The sequence below is a fragment of the Chanos chanos genome, chromosome 5 (assembly GCF_902362185.1).
Source record: "Chanos chanos chromosome 5, fChaCha1.1, whole genome shotgun sequence".
Taxonomy (NCBI): domain Eukaryota; kingdom Metazoa; phylum Chordata; class Actinopteri; order Gonorynchiformes; family Chanidae; genus Chanos; species Chanos chanos.
Window position 1 is genome coordinate 32,896,259 of NC_044499.1, and position 18,962 is coordinate 32,915,220.

The following is an 18,962-nucleotide window of genomic DNA, read 5'->3' on the forward strand; positions in this document are numbered from 1 at the left end:
GATGCGCTGCAAAACTTATTGAGTGAGAAAGACTTCGAGAGCAATGGGGAAAACGCATCATATAAAATGAATTATGGATCCCAAATGCAACGACACACTTCTCCTGATACAGCATAAACAGCTCTGCCTCTGGTTTGGGTTTGCAAACAATGGTGTAAACACTTTTTCCCTCTTCCCTGCTACGTCATTTGAGCCGTGAACCAAGAGTCTATGACATAGCTACCACGCATCAAAAAGATATCTTACACCTCAAAAGGTTGAATTTTAAAACATATATTTAAAAGCTCAAAAAATATTTATAGATAAATAATATTTCTTATGTTTTAAATGTTTTTCAAGAGAAATCTGCAGTCACTAATCGTACTCAGTTAGTCCTATATTCCTCTAAAAATGCATTGTACCGTTTCTGGCTGTTTATTAGCCACTTTGAACAGTCAGTAACTACAGGAAGTCAGTCTTTTATAAACGCATTAAAATGCCTTATAAATGATAGATTATATGTACAAGGATCAGAGTGAGTTACTGAAATATAAAACAGAGGGAGTGCATGTAGAATAAGTGATGATCCAATAGTCTGACACGCCAGGGCTTAGTCGGGCAGATTGTCTAGCTTTCAGCTGAGGGCGATGAGTTTAATCTGAGTTTATCTTGTGGAAATTCTCACCATACAACGGCCGTTTTATTCCCATTCCTACGCAACATCCGTGGCTGTCAGACACAGCACCAGGTCAGCCTATTCCCCTAAATCTCACTGCTTTGATTTAATGATGCAATACCACATACTAATGCTAAAGCTCTCTCAAATCCTGAGCGATTTCCCTAAATTACAGCTCCCAAATCAAATCAGCTCAGCCTGTCTAAGAGTCACAAACCACAGTAAATTTTTAGACGTACAACAATCCACAACTCTAGGGGTTATATCCCCCGATGATCCATTTCAGTCCTGGTTTTAAACCGACCTTTAAATAATTCACAGTCAATTACCTCTCGATGAATGGCTGACAGGAAGTCGAGCCAAAAGTAAACCACACCATTGTTAACCTTCGGCCGTCTCCTCTTGGCTTTGCCTGGCTTTTCTGTCTAGCCTCCTGCCGAGGTTTTGGGAGCATAGGGCTTACTGAGTTTCTCCGCAGGTATGGGTTTGGGGAGGGCCTAGCCAGGGACAAAACCATGAAGATGCACATGATGGTTAGTGACATTTCTCCATTTAGGCTGGAGGAAAAGAACGCTGCAGTCCAGTGCACAGTTGTTTGGCTCTGAAGGTGGCTTTTCTAAAGCTGCCTTGGGCATGCTCTGGTGTTTTCCTCTGAGGTACAAAGCAGGTATCTTTCAACAGGAATATAGACAGTTATCTTTAAGTTTTAAACAAATATAGACAAAGGATGTTTTAGTGTAAGTAAAATACCTGGACCTACTACTTATACATTTGAATTCTCAACAGATTGTATTTTCTACACTAACATGACCATACAATCCAACTGTACAGTTATACTTGTGACAAGATTGTGTCTAAACTCAATTTCTGACTCTTGAGATACAAAGGAGTGTCAGTTTCCCACTGGATCGTTCAGTCATTAGTAAAATGAATGCCTTCTTTTCAAAAGATTACACACCAGAGACAGTGTCATTCATTCATGCAGAAAGTCCCAGAACACACAAACAACAGAGTCATGAATCCACAGCTAATTACAGAACCCTCTCACTGAACAAAGACTAAGGTGATGAACAGATATGCAAAAATGCTTTAATACTGTTGCTAGCAATTACAGAGGATATTCTTCTTGGTTTCACTCTGTAGCCAGAAACTGTGCATGTAACAATTAACTGTAATATTAACAGTTTCACAGAACACACATATTTATATATATATATATATATATATATATAGGACAGCAAACAGAATCTGCTCATTAAGCCCTGATTTGAACATCTCACAGCTCACAAATTTATACTGAGTGTCTTGAGTTGAAAAAAAAAAAAAATCAAATAATCAGAGTTGATTAAATAATATATTTTCTGAGGCACAACCTAGCAAATCACAGGAAATTTTGTGATCAAAACAAAGCAGTATTTCTCAGTCAGCAAAATAAGTTGAGTCCATAAGTCCAAACTGTCGAACAGCTAGCACATATTCCTACAAGACAGTCCTGATTTTGACTTAAATTATCCCTCAAACAAATTCTTTGCAGCACTACTGCCCATTTTCTTCTCATTAGAATTATCAACTTTACTTACTTTGGTGAAAATTGGACTCAGCTCAACAATTGGAGTAACTGCTCTCTGGTTCAAAGAGCCATTGGATGCATCTTTAAAAACCTATGTTTATATACCCACATACTGCACAGAGATCTACATTTTTATTTGTACTGTGATAGAACTACAACTTCAATCATGATACTGATTTGCCTAGCAACCTGGATAATGTTTCCCTGTACAATTCCTTATCAATGCTACAAAGAAAACGGCATTATTCATTTCATTTTAAATTCATTAACTCTGTTGTCTTTCATGTATAAGTCCAGCTGTGAGATTTGATTTGAGAAATAATGAAACACCATAGCGGAGATGCAAAGAGGTATCTCACCATCAAACTGCAGCAGATAAAGCATCTATAGCAGCTTTTCAAAGTGTGAATGTCTGTGTGCCTGTCGGAATCTCTTCTGTTCCCACTGCCCCAAATTACTCTTCCAATAACCTCACATTTGATTGGATACTGAGATGCTTGTGTATTTTTGTAACTCGCTCTGGGAGAGCCTACAAGTCAAAAGAAATAGGATTTAATAATAGGAGAAAGAAGAAAAATGAGAGGGGAAAAAAACAGAATTCTTGTAATGGCCATTACATGCATGTTTGAGTTAAAAGCAGAAGGAGAGGAAAGGAAGGGAGGGGGTTGTTTGTTATGCACAGATACGGGCATCTTCCCAAAGCTCTCCGAAACCCACTCCCATCCCCAATCTCATCGCTCATCAGAGAGCCAACACTGATGCAGTGTAATAATAACTTTAATCAGATCGATGGAATCTGCTCACAGAGTCAGAGAGCAGACATCTGGGGAAAGGGAAAGAAGCTGCAGTGGAGTATCATACGGATTATATCGCCCACACAAACAACGCTCCAGCTTTAAGGACACCAGCAGCACAGTGAAAAAGCTAGGACCACCTCTCCACACACCCGACACCACATATAAGATATGCCAAAAGGCTACTGACATTCCATGGAGGTTATGTGTACTGAACTACCACAAGGTTTTGTGATATACATCCTCTGTTTTATCTTTAATACACATAATCACAAATATGACAAAGCTAATGACCGGGTGTCATAAACCACAACAAAGATAAAGCAAAACACCAATCTAAGTGAACATGCTTCTCTAACAGAGGAAGGACTTGGTGGCGAAGAAGCCAGTCTACCAATCAGAGTCTATCATTTTTAAAAACTGATTAGCTGCTTTCTTTAGCCTGTGCCACTGAGGTCAACTGTTCATCACCAAAACCAAATCTTCCTTCCTTTGTTTCCTCAGCATGCAAGAAAACCACATGGCAAACAGAACAGTTCCTGCAGTGGGAATAAAACCATGAAACCCTTGCCAAAACCATTAAAGATAGTAAGTTTTGAATGAGGCCCAGACCTGTCACACGCCTGAACAACTATGGGGAAAACAACACTGAGGTGATACAAATCGGGACATCTTTTCTTAAGCCTTTGGACAGGGGTGAGTCTAAGTTCATCTACAGAAATGCACTGCGCTGGATCTGACAAGACACAACACAAACCCAATCTCTGAACTCACAACAGATTACAGAGGGGACGTGTATCTGAGTAGCTGCACAATAGCAGCTTATCTAAAAAGCTAATCCACTAAATAACTTACAAGAAGACCTCAGCAGGAGTGTTGTGGCAGAATTCACACAAAAACGGAACAGAGGTGACACAGAAAAAAAAAAAAAAAAAAATCACAGCTTCCTTTTATTAGGGATGTAAATCCTTTGTAAGAAAAGAGACAAAAACTTTACAGTGGAACTGGCAAAAATATAGATTTCATTGGGAGGTCTGTTGCCAATGAGTACTTTGTAGTTGACTCCACTGTGAATAATGTATAAAGTGTGAGACCTCCCGTTTCCATCTGCAAAAGAGCTTGTTAAAAATTGTCAGCAATTCAAATCAAATAAAAATGGAAAACCTGAGACTGGAGGTCAGAAAACACACACACACTCACAGAATAAGTGTTTCTATTCCTAGCAAACTCCTCAGACAGTGAGAGAGTGAATAAAAAAGAAAAACTGAAGGTTAAAACTGCCACGGAGTGTTCTAGGATCAACAAGAACCAAACCACTCTCATCATTCTGTCTTATAGTTTTTAACTCACTGACACAAACTGATAATAACGCCACAGTTGGATGAATGAAAAGGCAGTGTTATAACATCTCTAGGGAAAAACCATGCAGCTATCAGTTTAACATATTGCGTATTTATGATACATGATAAAACACGTTAGCGTCCATCCATCAGAGCATACGGGTGTTTACTCATACTGCACACATATTTAATGATATCATATTTGAATCAAATGATGTACACAGCTGTGTCAGTAGCCCATGTATCATCGTGCAGTCCACACTGACACAAAGATCCATTGTTGCATATTACAGCAGTAATAACTCTTACAGTTCTTCATTAGTCAGGAGTAGCCATCCATAGAACGTACCACGGGATGACATTCCATCATACATTAAGTCCCTGAGTGACATGATAAATTTCAAGAGACTAAGCCATTCTAATTTGAATAGTTCACACCTAAAAAAGCCGTAACATATATAAAACCGTTTTCTTTAGATTGTACTAGTACAAAGGTTGGTCGGAACTAACATTCAGGGTACGTGGACTCTCTCTTCACTGAAAAGACTCCACAAACAGACCACTAGATGGGGGATGCTAACACTGCCAATAAGACTTAGACTACTGTCTATTGTAACAGTACACAAGAGAATCATCAGGAGATCTCAAGTTCTCAAGTTTTTTTTTTTGTTTTGTTTTTTTTTAAGCAGGTTCTTTTTAATTTCCTGCGCTGATTAAACATTTTGAAAGGGAATATTAATGCTGAATGAGATGGAGAGGAAAAAAAAGAGAGTGACTAAGAAAGAGGGAACACTAAGAAGGCCAGCGTTTCATCTACAGGCCCCGTTTCAGGCCAACACAAGCCTCAGCTGGCATGCTGGGTCGGTACCAGCATGCTGAGTATGCACTGAGAATACAGAGATGGCTGCCTGAACACCCGGTGATCCAAAAGGATGAGTCGCCTACATCTAAAGATGTGGGGAGTGTATGGGACCAGATGAAATTCACTCCAGATCCAGATTGGTTTTCCACAAGGGCAAGTTTGAAGAGCCTGTCAGAAAGAGCTCCAAGTGTACAAGTACCTGTTGAATATTGACTCAAACTATTCACTGGAATTCCCACAGACTGTAGAATATCTCAGCAGACAAACTGAAGAAATATTTGAAATGACTTTTGTCATCATACCACCAAAAAAAGACTAAAAAAGTAGATAAAGAAAAGAAAAGTCCTTAAGCTTTACAGTGGCTCAGCAAAGGCTCTGTTCTGGATTCCAGTGCCTTGTCAACTCTTCTCTGTGCAGATATTAATACCAGCTAAGGTACACTTCAGCTTCACTAGTCTAATAAACATGATGACCCTCTCATTATTTGAATGTCTTATCACCCTCCCCCCGTGATGGGTTGCACATAGTTGTAGTAATAAAGAGTGATGTGTTCAAGTTGTGTTCAATGTGCGTTCAATGATGAGTTCAGGCTGCTCTTTTTTTCTTTTTGTTTTTTTTTTGTTTTTTTCCAAAACTCACACCTCTTGCTTCACTGACTTCTTAATGACAATCTAATTGGGCTTTTTCAAGGGTATCAAAGAGACTGTGGAATGGTTGTCTATTATCCCTGAAAGTACAACACAACCTCACAGACTTTCAAAAGCTACATATATTTAAAAATTAAACACATTAACAACATTAAAATAGATAAATATATCCACAATATGGTCAAAATTTTCCAGTGACTGCGCATTTTCCATTTTACATAATGCTGCCCAAGAGTAGGACACACTAATGACTTTTGTCACCAGTCCATTATACAATGCATGATGTACCCCTCTGTTCTTCTCATGTGGTTTTAAGTGAAAGCTAGGTTTCTACCAAATGAAAAACAAAGACTATATCAGGTTTAATAAAAAAGAAGAAGAAGAAGAAGAAGAAATGTTGAGTCACTGAAGTGCAATGGGGAGACTAGCATGTGTGGCTAACCCTGCCTCAGTATAGTGAATTGTGTTCTCATTGACGCACTACTCAGCCATTGGCAACAACGATTTTATGAGTTTTCAATGGGTTACCGGCATACAGCTAAAAGATTATGGATATTAGCAATGCTAAACAAAAGAGCTAACATTTTGTGAACTATGGTATCTGTTTATCAAGGTAAACATCATGCTGTTCCAATATTAATTTTGTTCGGAGAGAAACAACATACAGACGACTGCTCGGACTGCTCGGTATCCTCTACCTCTATGCTGCTAACATTGCAACTGTTAAGGAACAATCTCCCTGTCAAATACTTAATGGGGCTGCCCTACTTATGTCACTGCTAAGCCATTTCTGCAGAAATGGATCCTCCCTAGATTAGACACAAACCACATCAGAAGGGTTTTGTGGTCTATGAAGAGTCTCTGTGGTGGATTCTCAGCTGAAAACTGTCTAGCTCAGAATAATGACATGGGTGACTATGCAGTCTGGCAAAATGTCTCACAGCCAATCATTTCTTTTCTCTCAGGTACCAGTGCATCGCCAATTGTGTTGACCTTTTTCCCAAGGAAGAGCATCGGGGAGTTTCTTAGATAAATTGGTTCCAGAAGCTGAAAGCTTGAGTGTGGTACATGACGACAAAACTGGTTTGATGTAAAAGTCACAGGTGCGAAGAACCCATAGACCGAAATCTCCCTAAAAGACAGATGAGGTGCGGAAGAGAGGGATTAGCATTAGTCGTATGGAATGACAACTTCAAATGGGGTGCGCTCACCTCTGCAGACCTACGCCTGAGCAGCAATAAGCCACTGATTGGAAAAATTAGGAAGACTTTATTAACATGACTGGAGTCCTCAATCCAGAGAAACCTAAATGTTCCTTCACTTTAATATTTATGTCACGTCAGCCGGTGAATCTATGTTTCATAAATGGATTCCTTGTCTTCCTTTAAGTTTTGGGTTTAATTTTTGCGAGGCTAAATGAATTCAAAATTAATATCTCTGTAGCCAATAGACTATTTTACACAAATCATGACCTCTTTAGGGCAGCACTGTGGTGCAGTGGGTAGTGTTGTTGCCTCACAGCAAGAAGGTCTCGGGTTCCCGGCCGGGCGGCGAGAATCCTTTCTGTGTGGAGTTTGCATGTTCTCCCTGTGTCTTCATGGGTTTCCTCCCACAGTCCAAAGACATGCAGGTTAGGCGAATTGGAGACACCATGAATGAATGTGTGTGTGTGTCTGCCCTGCGACGGACTGACGACCTGTCCAGAGTGCTGCCTTTCACCCTATGAGTGCTGGGATAGGCTCCAGCAATCCCGCAACACTAATTAGGATAAGCCACTTAGATAATGAGTGAGTGAGATGACCTCTTATAACCTTAGCAACTGCTGTCTCCATTGCATGCTCTTAGGATGCCAAATTTTAAATCCTTGAAGCTTCCACTACTAAGAGATGCAGATGTGTACACACACACACCACCCCCACTCTGACTTTAAAGCATTCAATGCAGAAAAAAAATAGATGTGATAAAGCACATCCTTGTATTAAGATATCATTCATTTAATTAATTAAACTGTTTCAGTGTAATGAATCTTTGTACGAAATCAATAATCCATAAAGCCGCAAGCGGCGATGACAGGCCCTCGCACCTCTGGCGATTCACGACCAACATGACCAAAAACATGACCAACCGTCTTGCTGAGGTATTGGCAAACAAACACAAATTTTATTGTTAAATTAATGTTCACGTGTGTCATGATTCTAAATACGACAAAAAAGGAGAACCTTTTGACACACAAATGTCATTATGTCCAATAACTGCATACACTAACACATCTTTACACAACACCTGGTCATGTAACCTGCAATAGTACCTCAAGCCTTTTTGTGTGCTGTGTAAATACACATCTCACAAATTTTCTATATTTCCATGCATGATGCAGAATTTTTTCACGGATCTCAGCTTCATCACGGATGGTGCTCCTGAACGGTTCATCAGATTCATTTCCGATTTGTTGTATATGAAGTCACGGGTGTCCTGATTTTATACTGTGATGGGATTTTTGATATGTTGAACAGTGTGGGCATGGGTAAAGGATGAATTTGGGCACCTCTGAACGACTTTCGGGTTGTTTCACCAATCTGACGAGTGACAGGATCAAATGAATGAGTTGTAGCATTGGGGTTGTTCTAGAGGTCAAGGGTCGCCGCTATGTTTGTTTGTATGTTTAGAACACATTAGCGGTGTTGCTAATTCACTGAAGTCGGCAGGCATTTCGTATACTTAGTAAACGCAGTGACTTGCCTTCTGAAAAATAAAAGTGACAGCCATAAGCATAGGGTACATAGTGTAAACAGACTCGTCGTACTCCTACTGCTTAAAATCGTCATGTACTGGAATAGAGGCTAATTTAGCAATCCATATCACAACAGCCTGAGGACGTGGCTTTATTTAACATTATTCTCACAATCGTTTGTAATGCATGAAGAAAGTCAACACGGTGGCATGGAAATCCCACTGCAAACTAGCGTTTTGGCGATGTAATTACAGAGCAACGCAGACACACTTCAGAGAAGTATAAATGCTCACAACCGCGTCGGCTCTACGCGGAAGTATAAAACAGCCTTTAACATAAGCTAGCTGACAGCATAGGCGTAGTTTGTTCTTAGATACCATAGTAAGCTAATGTTACAGCCTCAGCTGTTTCATTAAGTACCCGATGTTTTCCATGACTTGGAGCGAAATTTCCCTGCGCCATGTCCAATATTTTCGTATCAAGATAGCTCGTCAGCTATCAACCCTGACAATCACCAAATTAACACAACACCACAATTAACCAGGGTAACAAAATATGCTGTCTGCTTCACGGCCATTCAGAGCTCGTTTGTTACTAAACATGCGAAATGCCTCCCGACACGGGTGAGTTCGCAATACCACGAGTCGAGCCTGAGTTTGCCTACGACTCATCCAAAATTTACATACCGGGATAGCTCGTCTGCCATTATCCTTGATTTCAACACCAAAGTAACACAACACCAAAATTAAAATAGTTCGTTTTTTACTACGCATGCAAAATGCCTCGTGACATCAGTGAATTAGCAATATGGCTAACGTGCCCTAAACACATAAACAAGCATGGCGATGACACTTGTTTGAATGAATCGCAACGGGCACATCATGACGTAGGCACCCGTAGACCAACCCCCATGCTACTACTCATTCATTTGATTGGTTAAACAGGTCAAACATCTTGTCACTCATCAGACTGCTGAAATAACTCAAAAAATCTGCTCGGGGTGCCCAAATTCATCCTTTACCCATAGCTACACTGCTCAACATATCAAAAATCTTTTCACAGTATAAAATCAGGACACCCGTGACTTCATGTACACTAAATCTGAAATGAATCCAATGAACTGGATAGCCAAGATGACCGAAAAAACACTCTTTCTGTTGCCAGATGGTGGCGCTATACCAGGGTGTCACCCTGGGCATGCGGATGTCATCATAGCCATCATAGCCAATACCGTGTGAAGTTTGAGCCATATCAAGCCATGCATGGCAAGACATATAAATTCACCATTTCACCATTTCAACACCTGGCAAGATATCAAAAATCCCTTGGCAATTTAAAATCTGCAACATCTTGACATCATACATAGCAAATCTGACATGATTCCAATGAACCGTCTAGGAGGAGTATGTCAAAATGTAACATGTGTCAAAATGCACAAAATCCAAAATAACTCACTTTCTGTTGGGAATAGCTAAGACAATGTAATTGCAAATTTGTTCATCTTGGGGAGACCCACGTACCTACAAAATTTGGTGCATGTAGGTGAAACTACATGCCAGGTACAAGACTCAATGCCATATGGGGGCGCTATGGACTCCCCAGGCCACACCCGGAGCCAAGCCTCCGTCTCTGAATAACTGTCACAAGCACTGATGTGTGTACCGAATTTCATGAGTTTTCGCCCCTGGAAACCACCTCAAAAATGGCCAAGCCTTGAAGAATATAAATAAATAAATAAAATAATAAAATAATAATAACAATAATAATAATAATAATAATAATAACCCTTAGGAAAACAATAGGGTTTTGCACCTTCGGTGCTCGGGCCCTAATTAGACCAAATCTCATAAAGCTTTCATAAATGGAACATGAGTGTCTTACAGATGCTGTGTGTACTTCATAAAGATTCAAATCTACATGGGTCTCTTAGGAACACCATGTCCTTTAAGCACCCGGTATCCCTTACAACTGACCAATCCAGACCTCCTGTAGTTCTGTTACCTTTTGGGGCCACCTGAAAACTCTTTTCTACCAGTGAAACATGGAACGCTGCAGTATTCAATTTATTCATATGTTTTAGTGCCTGAGAAATGACTTAATTGAACTGAGCATACTTGAAATTTACATGAGTAGTAAATCATATACAAATAGTTAAATGAGATGTTATCTACATTGTCCATCAAATTTTTATACCTCTATAATTATTTACTGGGACGAACAGGATGGCTTTTAACTTAGCTGGCATTTCTGAAATGGAAGTGGCAGTCATTTGATCATCTGACAACACTGTCAGAAAATTCCAGAAAATAAGGCCAACCTGTCAGACATCACCTTTAGAAGGTTTTGTACAGTGGCTGAAACATAGGCATGGACTTGAAGCAGATTCAGACGTGAAAAGTTTATCTGACATTCAGTGATGTTCCAGTCATGGGAAAGCTTGTTTACAGATTTTATGACAAAACCTCGGAATCATGAAGATTTTACCACTCTGAATTTCTGAGGTACTGTGTCTGGTGAAATTCCATGCCAGGGAAAGCACTGTTTCATACATGAAAGTGGGAATAAATCAAAGAGAATTGCAAAGAAAACAGAATTTTTGTGATGGAAAAAGACTCTGAATTGCTTAGCTAGTAATGTACCAGTTTTTATTTAATTATGTGGAAATGACATCAGCAAGACAATTCTTCTATAAGTGTCTGGACTCTTTAAAAATTCAAATGCTGGTCAATGGGCTAGCTCATTATTCAGATAAGCCTTTTAAAGCTATTATTAAAGGGATTGTGTAAGTGTGCATTTGTGTGCGTGCGTGTGTGTGTGTGTGTGTGTGTGTGCGCGCGTGCACATGCGTGTATGTGTGTGCGTGTGCATTTTATACCAAGTGCACTACCAAGAGCTGTAATGCAGCTCCCATCTAAGCCTTTCCAAGCTGTTTGATGTAACGTACGCATGAAAAACTACATTAGCTCTCTGCCTACAACAAGCATAAATTACAGCATCAAACGATGTACACATACAGCCACTGGAGCATGGCAGGAGTATCGTTCCAAAAATGAAGTTCTCAGAAAACAAAACAAGGAACTTGTGAAGGGGAAAGCAAGATTAAAACTGTTTTGTGCAGTGACCCACTGGTTCTTTTATTTTACCCTTTGAGGTCAGAGCAGAACCGCTTGACAAAAGACATCAAGCCCGTTTCAATGACTGCCTATTCTTAACCAAGCAACGCAAAGGAAATCAACATCCCTACAGACAAACACACCAGACAGCCGCGGGAGGTGTTACCGCAAAGATCTCTGCAAGCACACACACACACACACACACACATTACATTTTTCACCTTGCATTAAAAAACTATAACATGTGTTCCTTGAAAACCAGCAGGTGGGAGAAACTCAAGCCAATCAATATGCATGAGGAAAGCCAAGAGGAGAGAACAAGAGAGAGTGAGAGTGAGAGAGAGAGATGCAGTTGGGAGGTGTATCCTTGCAAATGAACTGGCAGGCACCAAGCATCCTGAATTCAGTCATTACGCCGTGACCCCCGAATTAAAGTTGTCCTCTTCTGCAGAGTGAAATTCCCTACCCTTATCCCTCACTCTGGGGTTGGGAGGGGAGGGGTCGTCAGCTGGGGCAGGCCATGCACACTCAAGCAAGATCAGCAGAAGATGACTGCTCAACCAGCAACATTTAATTGCCAGGGGAAGAGAGAATCAATAACCATGAGGCTTCTGTTCTGTTTCTTACTGAATGCACCCATACCTGACACTCTGGGTCCATTCTTTGGCTCTGACTCTCCCAAAGTTCAGGTCTTGTGAAAAAAAAAAAAAAAAAACTTTACTTTTTTTTCTTTTTTCTTTTTTTTTTTTTTTCCTAGGGTGCAACGTTGAAAGGGAGCAAGAATATTGCACAGCCTGTTTCGGAGAGTTTCTGACAAGCCCAAAACAAACATTAGCTGTTTAATGTGATATTTACATAACCAAAGGAATTTGCAATTACAATCCACCAATTAGAACATCTGCAGCTTTGTGGAAGAACGTTGCTATTTAAAGTACCAAACTGTTTCAAGTGGGTCAGAGGAGACTGTGTGTGGCAGGGGGCCCATTCATCTCAGCTAGGAGCTCACAGATTACAGTTATTTTTTACATAGGATAAGGAATGTGAGTAAGGAATGGAACTAGGGTTTTTTTTTGTCTGCAGGAAAGACGGAACTGATTTGGTCGTTTTCACAAAAACATCATACATCATAATGTTTCATTCAATATTTCACTGTCCATTCTTCTCCACGGCAACAAGCAAGAAATGAATGCTTACCTAGGTTAGGTGTGCTCAGGTAGGGCAAGTTGATTGGCAAGAGCGACAGCAGGTGGATTGGGTGGGCGGAGGAAGAGGAAGGGCCTTGGCTCACGTCCGACTCCATCGCCATCATGGCAGCTGCGGCCAAAGCCATCCTTTTGTTGCTGCCCACTCGTTTGATGGCCAGTGGATATCCTGTCAAAAAGAGAAAAAAAAAGGATAGAAAACATCTGCATAACTAGTTTCAAACCTTTCAGCTATCCTTTTTAACCAGAAAGAGCTTCTTCTCTCTGCCACATGCAAACATCTTGAGAGGTCTCTTAAGCAACAGACAGGTCTGATAGACCCAGCAAGACGTGCTGATGCTACACTGACTCCATCAGCTTAATGACATGATAGACTGACGCTTCATCCTGTTACAAGGTGAATATCACACAGGCTATGAACTGTAACAGATGAAAAAGTTGTCTTTCAGCTCTACAGACTGAAGTAATCAATGTAGGACAAACTGACAAGGTTGGCTGAGTAGAGTTAGAAAGTTCTTATGAAACCGCTCTTTCTTTTCACTTCACTACTGAGCTATGAGTGTGCAGATGATTTTTTTTCCCCTTCTTCCTTCACTGGTGGAAGCTGCGTAGGCTTTCCTTTGTTCACTGGTTAAACTGGAGGCTTTCATAAGATCTCGTCTTTTCTTTTTTAACTTGCCGGCACTGCTGCAGTGCTCGGTCTGGTTTATTAAATTGGAATGATTCTGGATCCTGTCAGCTACTCGTACTATGTGGAGGAGAGATCAAACTTTAAAGCAAAGATGTGTGGCAGTAAGAGTGTCAAAATGCAAGACACACTCCCAGGGACATATCCCAGCTGTTTAAGAACGTCCCCGTTAGCATACCGTCAAATCATTTAGCTGTGATGTGAATGGAAGATAACGTATTTACAGCTTATCCAGGTTTAGTCTGATTATATGCTGTGTTTAAGTGAACAGTGGGAATCTCTCCAAAAACTAGAAATCCTTTCCAAATGTTAATACTAAAATGTATAATGACTCCAAAAGGTTACTGGGTCTGTGCATATTATGGAGTCTAAGAATTAGGCTAAAGACACACGTTAGAAAACATCTCTGTATGCTTCATCTGTAAATGACAGAAAACAGTGTTTGTGAGAGACATTTCAAAATGTAAATAAACCAGTGAAATCACTGTGACTGTAAGCGCGGTTCAATAGATCAAACATGCAAATCGTCACACTGAACAACTGCCCTCCTCGTTTGCTTTGCTGAGCTGGGGAAGTGCGTTCTGAAGAGGTCTTAGAGACTTTTGGAACAAATACCATACGGCTCAGCCACTTCAACCTAACCCAGCGCTGCTAAAACGCATGGCACTTTATCTAATGGAGCCGAGTGGGAGGATCAGAAGGATTGTAGTTAACATGCACAAGCATACAGGAGTCTGAAATGAGGCCACCGGGGAAATCTCATACAGTGTCACATCAGAATCTCCTCCACAGTATCTGTGGAGATGTTTCACAAGCAGGCAATAAAACCCCCCCAAAAAAAACCAAAACAAAAGAAAACAAAAACTATCATCTGTCAGAGACAACAAAAACAAGGCTAGCGACTCAGATTAAACGTCTCTGACCCTGAGCCGGATCGAGTTTAAAAAAAATGAAAGAAAGAAAGAAAGAAAGAAAGAAACCTAGACAAAGAGATGAAGAGATGGTCGCGAGGAGGAACACACAAACACTGTGACACCCCCACTTCTTATTCAGCTAGGCCCCCCAGACGCTTCTGGAAATGAAAACCTTGAATTAAACATCCAACAGGGCTTTGTCTGAAAGCAAGAGAGGGTAAGGGAGAGAGAGGGAGAGAGAGAGACATGCTTTCTAGCAGAGCACCTACTGAGGTAAATCTTCAAACACGTAACTGGCGAAGAAAAACTGTCGAGTCCCTCCATTTCTCTCATCTTCCTAGTGGCACATTATTTGACAGGTAGAGAAAAGAAAAAGAAAAAAGGAAACAAAGTCCAACGCTAGCAGTTTCAAATGGATTTAACACTGAGGACATCCTCTCTAGGGTGGTAATTACTGTACTGCGCTTTTAAAACATCCCCAAAACTTATTTCAGTACAAGCCTTAGCAAATATGTCTTCATTAATTACATTTAAACCCAAAGGCAATATTTGCAGTTTGTTTCGTTCAAGTCATATTTACGTAGGCACATGTATGACATAGTTATGGAGTTTTGCTTTCCCTGAGGGCTCTTGTTTTGAATAAACTGAGCTGAAGAGAAGGGGGCAGAGGAGAGACTGTAAATATATGCACAGCCTGCAAAGCATCAAACAGTCAGGAGCTGTCCATCTTTTCAGTGGTGCTGAAACAGCAAGTTATCGCAAGCGTGACTGTTTTTTTTTTTTTTAATTACCATTCATTGCAGCGTCTCACAGTCCGCAACTGGCAACATTTTCTGTCACAGCAAACTTCACTAGAGAACTGACTGAACACAATGTTTTTCACTCTTTTCCTTTATTTACATTAGATAACAAAAAGGACTACTTCAGCTCATTTCAGAGTCTCATTTGGGAGATCTGTTTGTGCTGATTTTTCCATTTCTGTCCCACTCAGACGGCAACGGATTAAAAAAAAAAGATATTTAAAAAAAAAAAAAACTGTAAACTAAAGCAGGATAATATTGCTGAGGGCTATTGTTTGCTCTGAGTCACAGATGAGGACAGGCAGTGGTGAAAGTGAGCTTTCCCACACGACTGTGAGTGAGTGCCAGCTAAAAGCCCGGCCCGAGGGTACACGTCCTGTCACAAACCGAGAGAAGATTAGACCAGCCGCTCGGGGCTTGTCAAAACCCAGAATCTTCCAAATTGTTTCTATCCGCATGGCCCCTCCTGAGAAATCCAGTGACCAAACATGAGGTTTTGTTCTGGAAGTACCATGATTTACAATGAACGGACATACATGATTAGACGCTGAGATACTTGGCGTTTCCTCTTTTTTCAGTTCATTTTATTCATTAATAAGTTTATTTTATTGTTTATAACTCAATTTCTTTTTTCTATTTGGAAATCTGTTTGAACTAACGCTTGGCATATGTGTGGAAGTGTTCCCTCAGATGCTGTGAGACACTTTTGGGAGATCACAACAAACACTTCTTGTACCTCTGCCAAAGTAAACAGAAATATTTATGAATGTTTGTGATGTTAGAAAGCTGAATATGCCATTGTGCTGCATGTAATGAAAATACCCTACTTTCTCAAGTATCTGATTATTGTCAGACCTGAGAACTGAAACAATCAACTTTCTTTCTTTCTTTCTTTCTTTCTTTCTTTCTTTCTTTCTTTCTTTCATGACTATAAGACCACAGATAGTTTGTGATTATTTAAAAAAAAAAATACTTTGACCAAAAATGAAATGTATCTATTTTGAATATTTCCATTTTTTTTTAGTGAAAAAATGAGAACATGAACAATTCTGTGAGAGATCATTTTGTCTCTCTGGGCGCTGTTATCCTGGTGCACACAGGGTACACTACACTCGCACAAAACACCTCACCACTGCACTCTAAATCGACCAATCAACTTTAAACTCCATCCTCCAGTGCCTGCAATCTCTTGACAAGGAGGCCAGAGTGACTTTTCACATTCCATTAGGCCCCATCAATAAGACCCCGCTCAAATTCACAGCCATGAAAAATGAGATTTCGGGGTTAGTTCTTCAGAGTGTCAAGATAGAGGGTTAAAATATGTGCTCCTTTTCATTTTCAAATAGCCCCAGATAACCTCAAATTCACCAAAAAACACCTGCAGTCAAACGGCATAATAAAAGGGCAATTTAGAAGGCTGATTATAAATGCTTTTGGTTGCAAGAGCTCCCCGAACCTACTATAAATTCCCCTTAGGACCTCCAAACACCTATTAGAAATGCAGTGGCCCAAGAGAGGCAGAATTTCAGTCTCTGGTGCAGGCTACCATAGATCAACCCATAAATGCTGGTATGCCTGATTCAACTTGCTCATCATATATTTTATTTATTTATTTAATCTATTTGTTTTTTTCACTTTTTGGAGGAGAAGGGGGGATCTTGCTGTGTTCATTCCGTGTTGAAATTCCTAAAACGTTGCAAAGCTCACGGTGCTGTTTGCTCATTTATTGCTAACCTTGAAGTGCAGGGACTGGATGGATGAGGAAGATTCTAGCACCCCCCCCCCCCCCCCCCCCCCCCCCCCCCCCAAAAAAAAAGAAAAATCCGGTTTATGGTCATGAATACTTTATGACATTACACTGCTATTCATAGAAGAGCTTTTAGAGAAGATGCTGTCTATTATACAGTGAGCTCATAGTTATGCTGTTTGCATGCAGTGTACTTTGGTAAGGTTGCACAAGAAAAGAATCGCAAGACAATTATAGAAGATGATGAGTAGGAAGAGAAAATACAGAATCATATCCACGTGAAGCAGGGAAAACCCAGTCTGCACATCTTGAAAGACAAAAACACGAATCAGTTTTTTAATTTCTATAGAATCTAAGTTGTTCCTGTTATACACATCGGTCCTAGTTTTACAGTAAACCTCCTTTCCTTAAACAATTGTACTGCGTTTGTCCCCAAGGAATTTGATCTGTGTTGTCTTTGTGTTAAAATCTGATCAATGTCGCTTTCCAGACTAAGTGACTCATGTAAACCAGAGAGACATGCTGACCCCTGACCTGTGCTCAGTTTTCACTGTTGTTTATTGATTGTAAAATGTCTTATGTGGGAACACAGACAATCCCTGGACGGATATCTTAGTTTTATTGCCTCTGTAAATATCAGCTTCCCTGATAAGCTTTGGTTTCCCACCACAACAGAGGAATACAAAGAACAAATGAGTATTGTGCCTGTGATAGACAGACAGGCAGTAATACAGAAACTTGCCTTAGGAATGTATGTTATGGGCATAGCATATGTGCGAAACCAGCGGCCTGCACTACCAAGGTAAAATGTGGTAACAACACAAAGAAATTACTAGAAATCTCTCAGCTAAATGGTATGCATGGCCACAAACAAACTAAGGTGTAACTGTATCGTAGGCTACGGTTTTATGCTGAGCAATCACCATAACCTTGAATTTAAACCGCACGAGTCAGGTTACAAAGTATCATCAGCCATTTTTGGACAACACCTTAATTACACAGGAAATTCACTAATGGTTTTTGTTTGTTTGTTTGTTTGTTTGTTTGTTTTGTTTGTTTTGTGGAGAGAACTGTTACCTTCATACACTTCAGTTGTTATAAATAAACTTTTCCTCCAGCTCTGAAGCCATAGTCCTTGTTTTCTATTTTCAAATCTGTCTCCTCAGAGGGACTGTTCCACACATTTTGCCTGGACACTGGCATCGCTCCACAATGCCAACAGGCAACATGCCTCATGGGTGCTCCATGACCTGTTGTTGTCATCTATGTTAATCAGTTGAGTAGAAAATATTCTCATTAGCAGGAATTTAAATGAGTTGCTGGAGGGAATGTGTCTGTCCAGTATGCTAGCCTGGAACATAATGGAAGTCTAGCTGCTCAAATTCCAGTGTGGGCATTCAAACTTGTCTGTTAAGGACAGGTCCAGATGATAGAAGTTGAATTAACAGTCCAGTGCTTAAACTTAATTATTTTACTATTTATTTATGAAGTTAGTAAGTATGTAAGTAAGTTGGTTAGTTGGTTGGTTAGTTCTGGAGGGGGTTTTTTGGCAGGTTGGTTGATTAGGTGGTTGGTTGGTTGATTGGTTGTTAGTGTTTTGGGTTTTTTTTCCTATTCTGCCTGCTGCTAATCTGAATACCCAGAACCTACCCAGAATCAACCTACATATCAGGGCAGTTTCCTGGGTCCTGAATTCAGTAAAACGATTACATATTAAAACCATAGAGACGTAAATTCAGACAAAACAAGGGTGGGAAAAAAAAGACAACAACCCAAAAACTTTACTGAGCATGAGAAAACTCTGTCAAAGTGAACTGTTTCAATGCACACCATCACTGACGATAAAGAGCATACATCAGCAGTGGAGTCAAAAACAAAATGAGCCTAGACATTGATTTG

General features: G+C 40.2%; 1 protein-coding gene across 1 annotated transcript in view; it reads right to left on the reverse strand.

Moving 5' to 3' along the window:
- tcerg1l (transcription elongation regulator 1 like) overlaps positions 1-18,962 on the reverse strand; it is a 61,786-nt gene that overhangs the window by 33,112 nt on the left and 9,712 nt on the right. Inside the window, exon 4 of the mRNA XM_030775924.1 lies at positions 12,907-13,083. Within this exon, the coding sequence (XP_030631784.1) occupies positions 12,907-13,083 (177 nt within the window). The remainder of the gene's footprint in view (positions 1-12,906; positions 13,084-18,962) is intronic.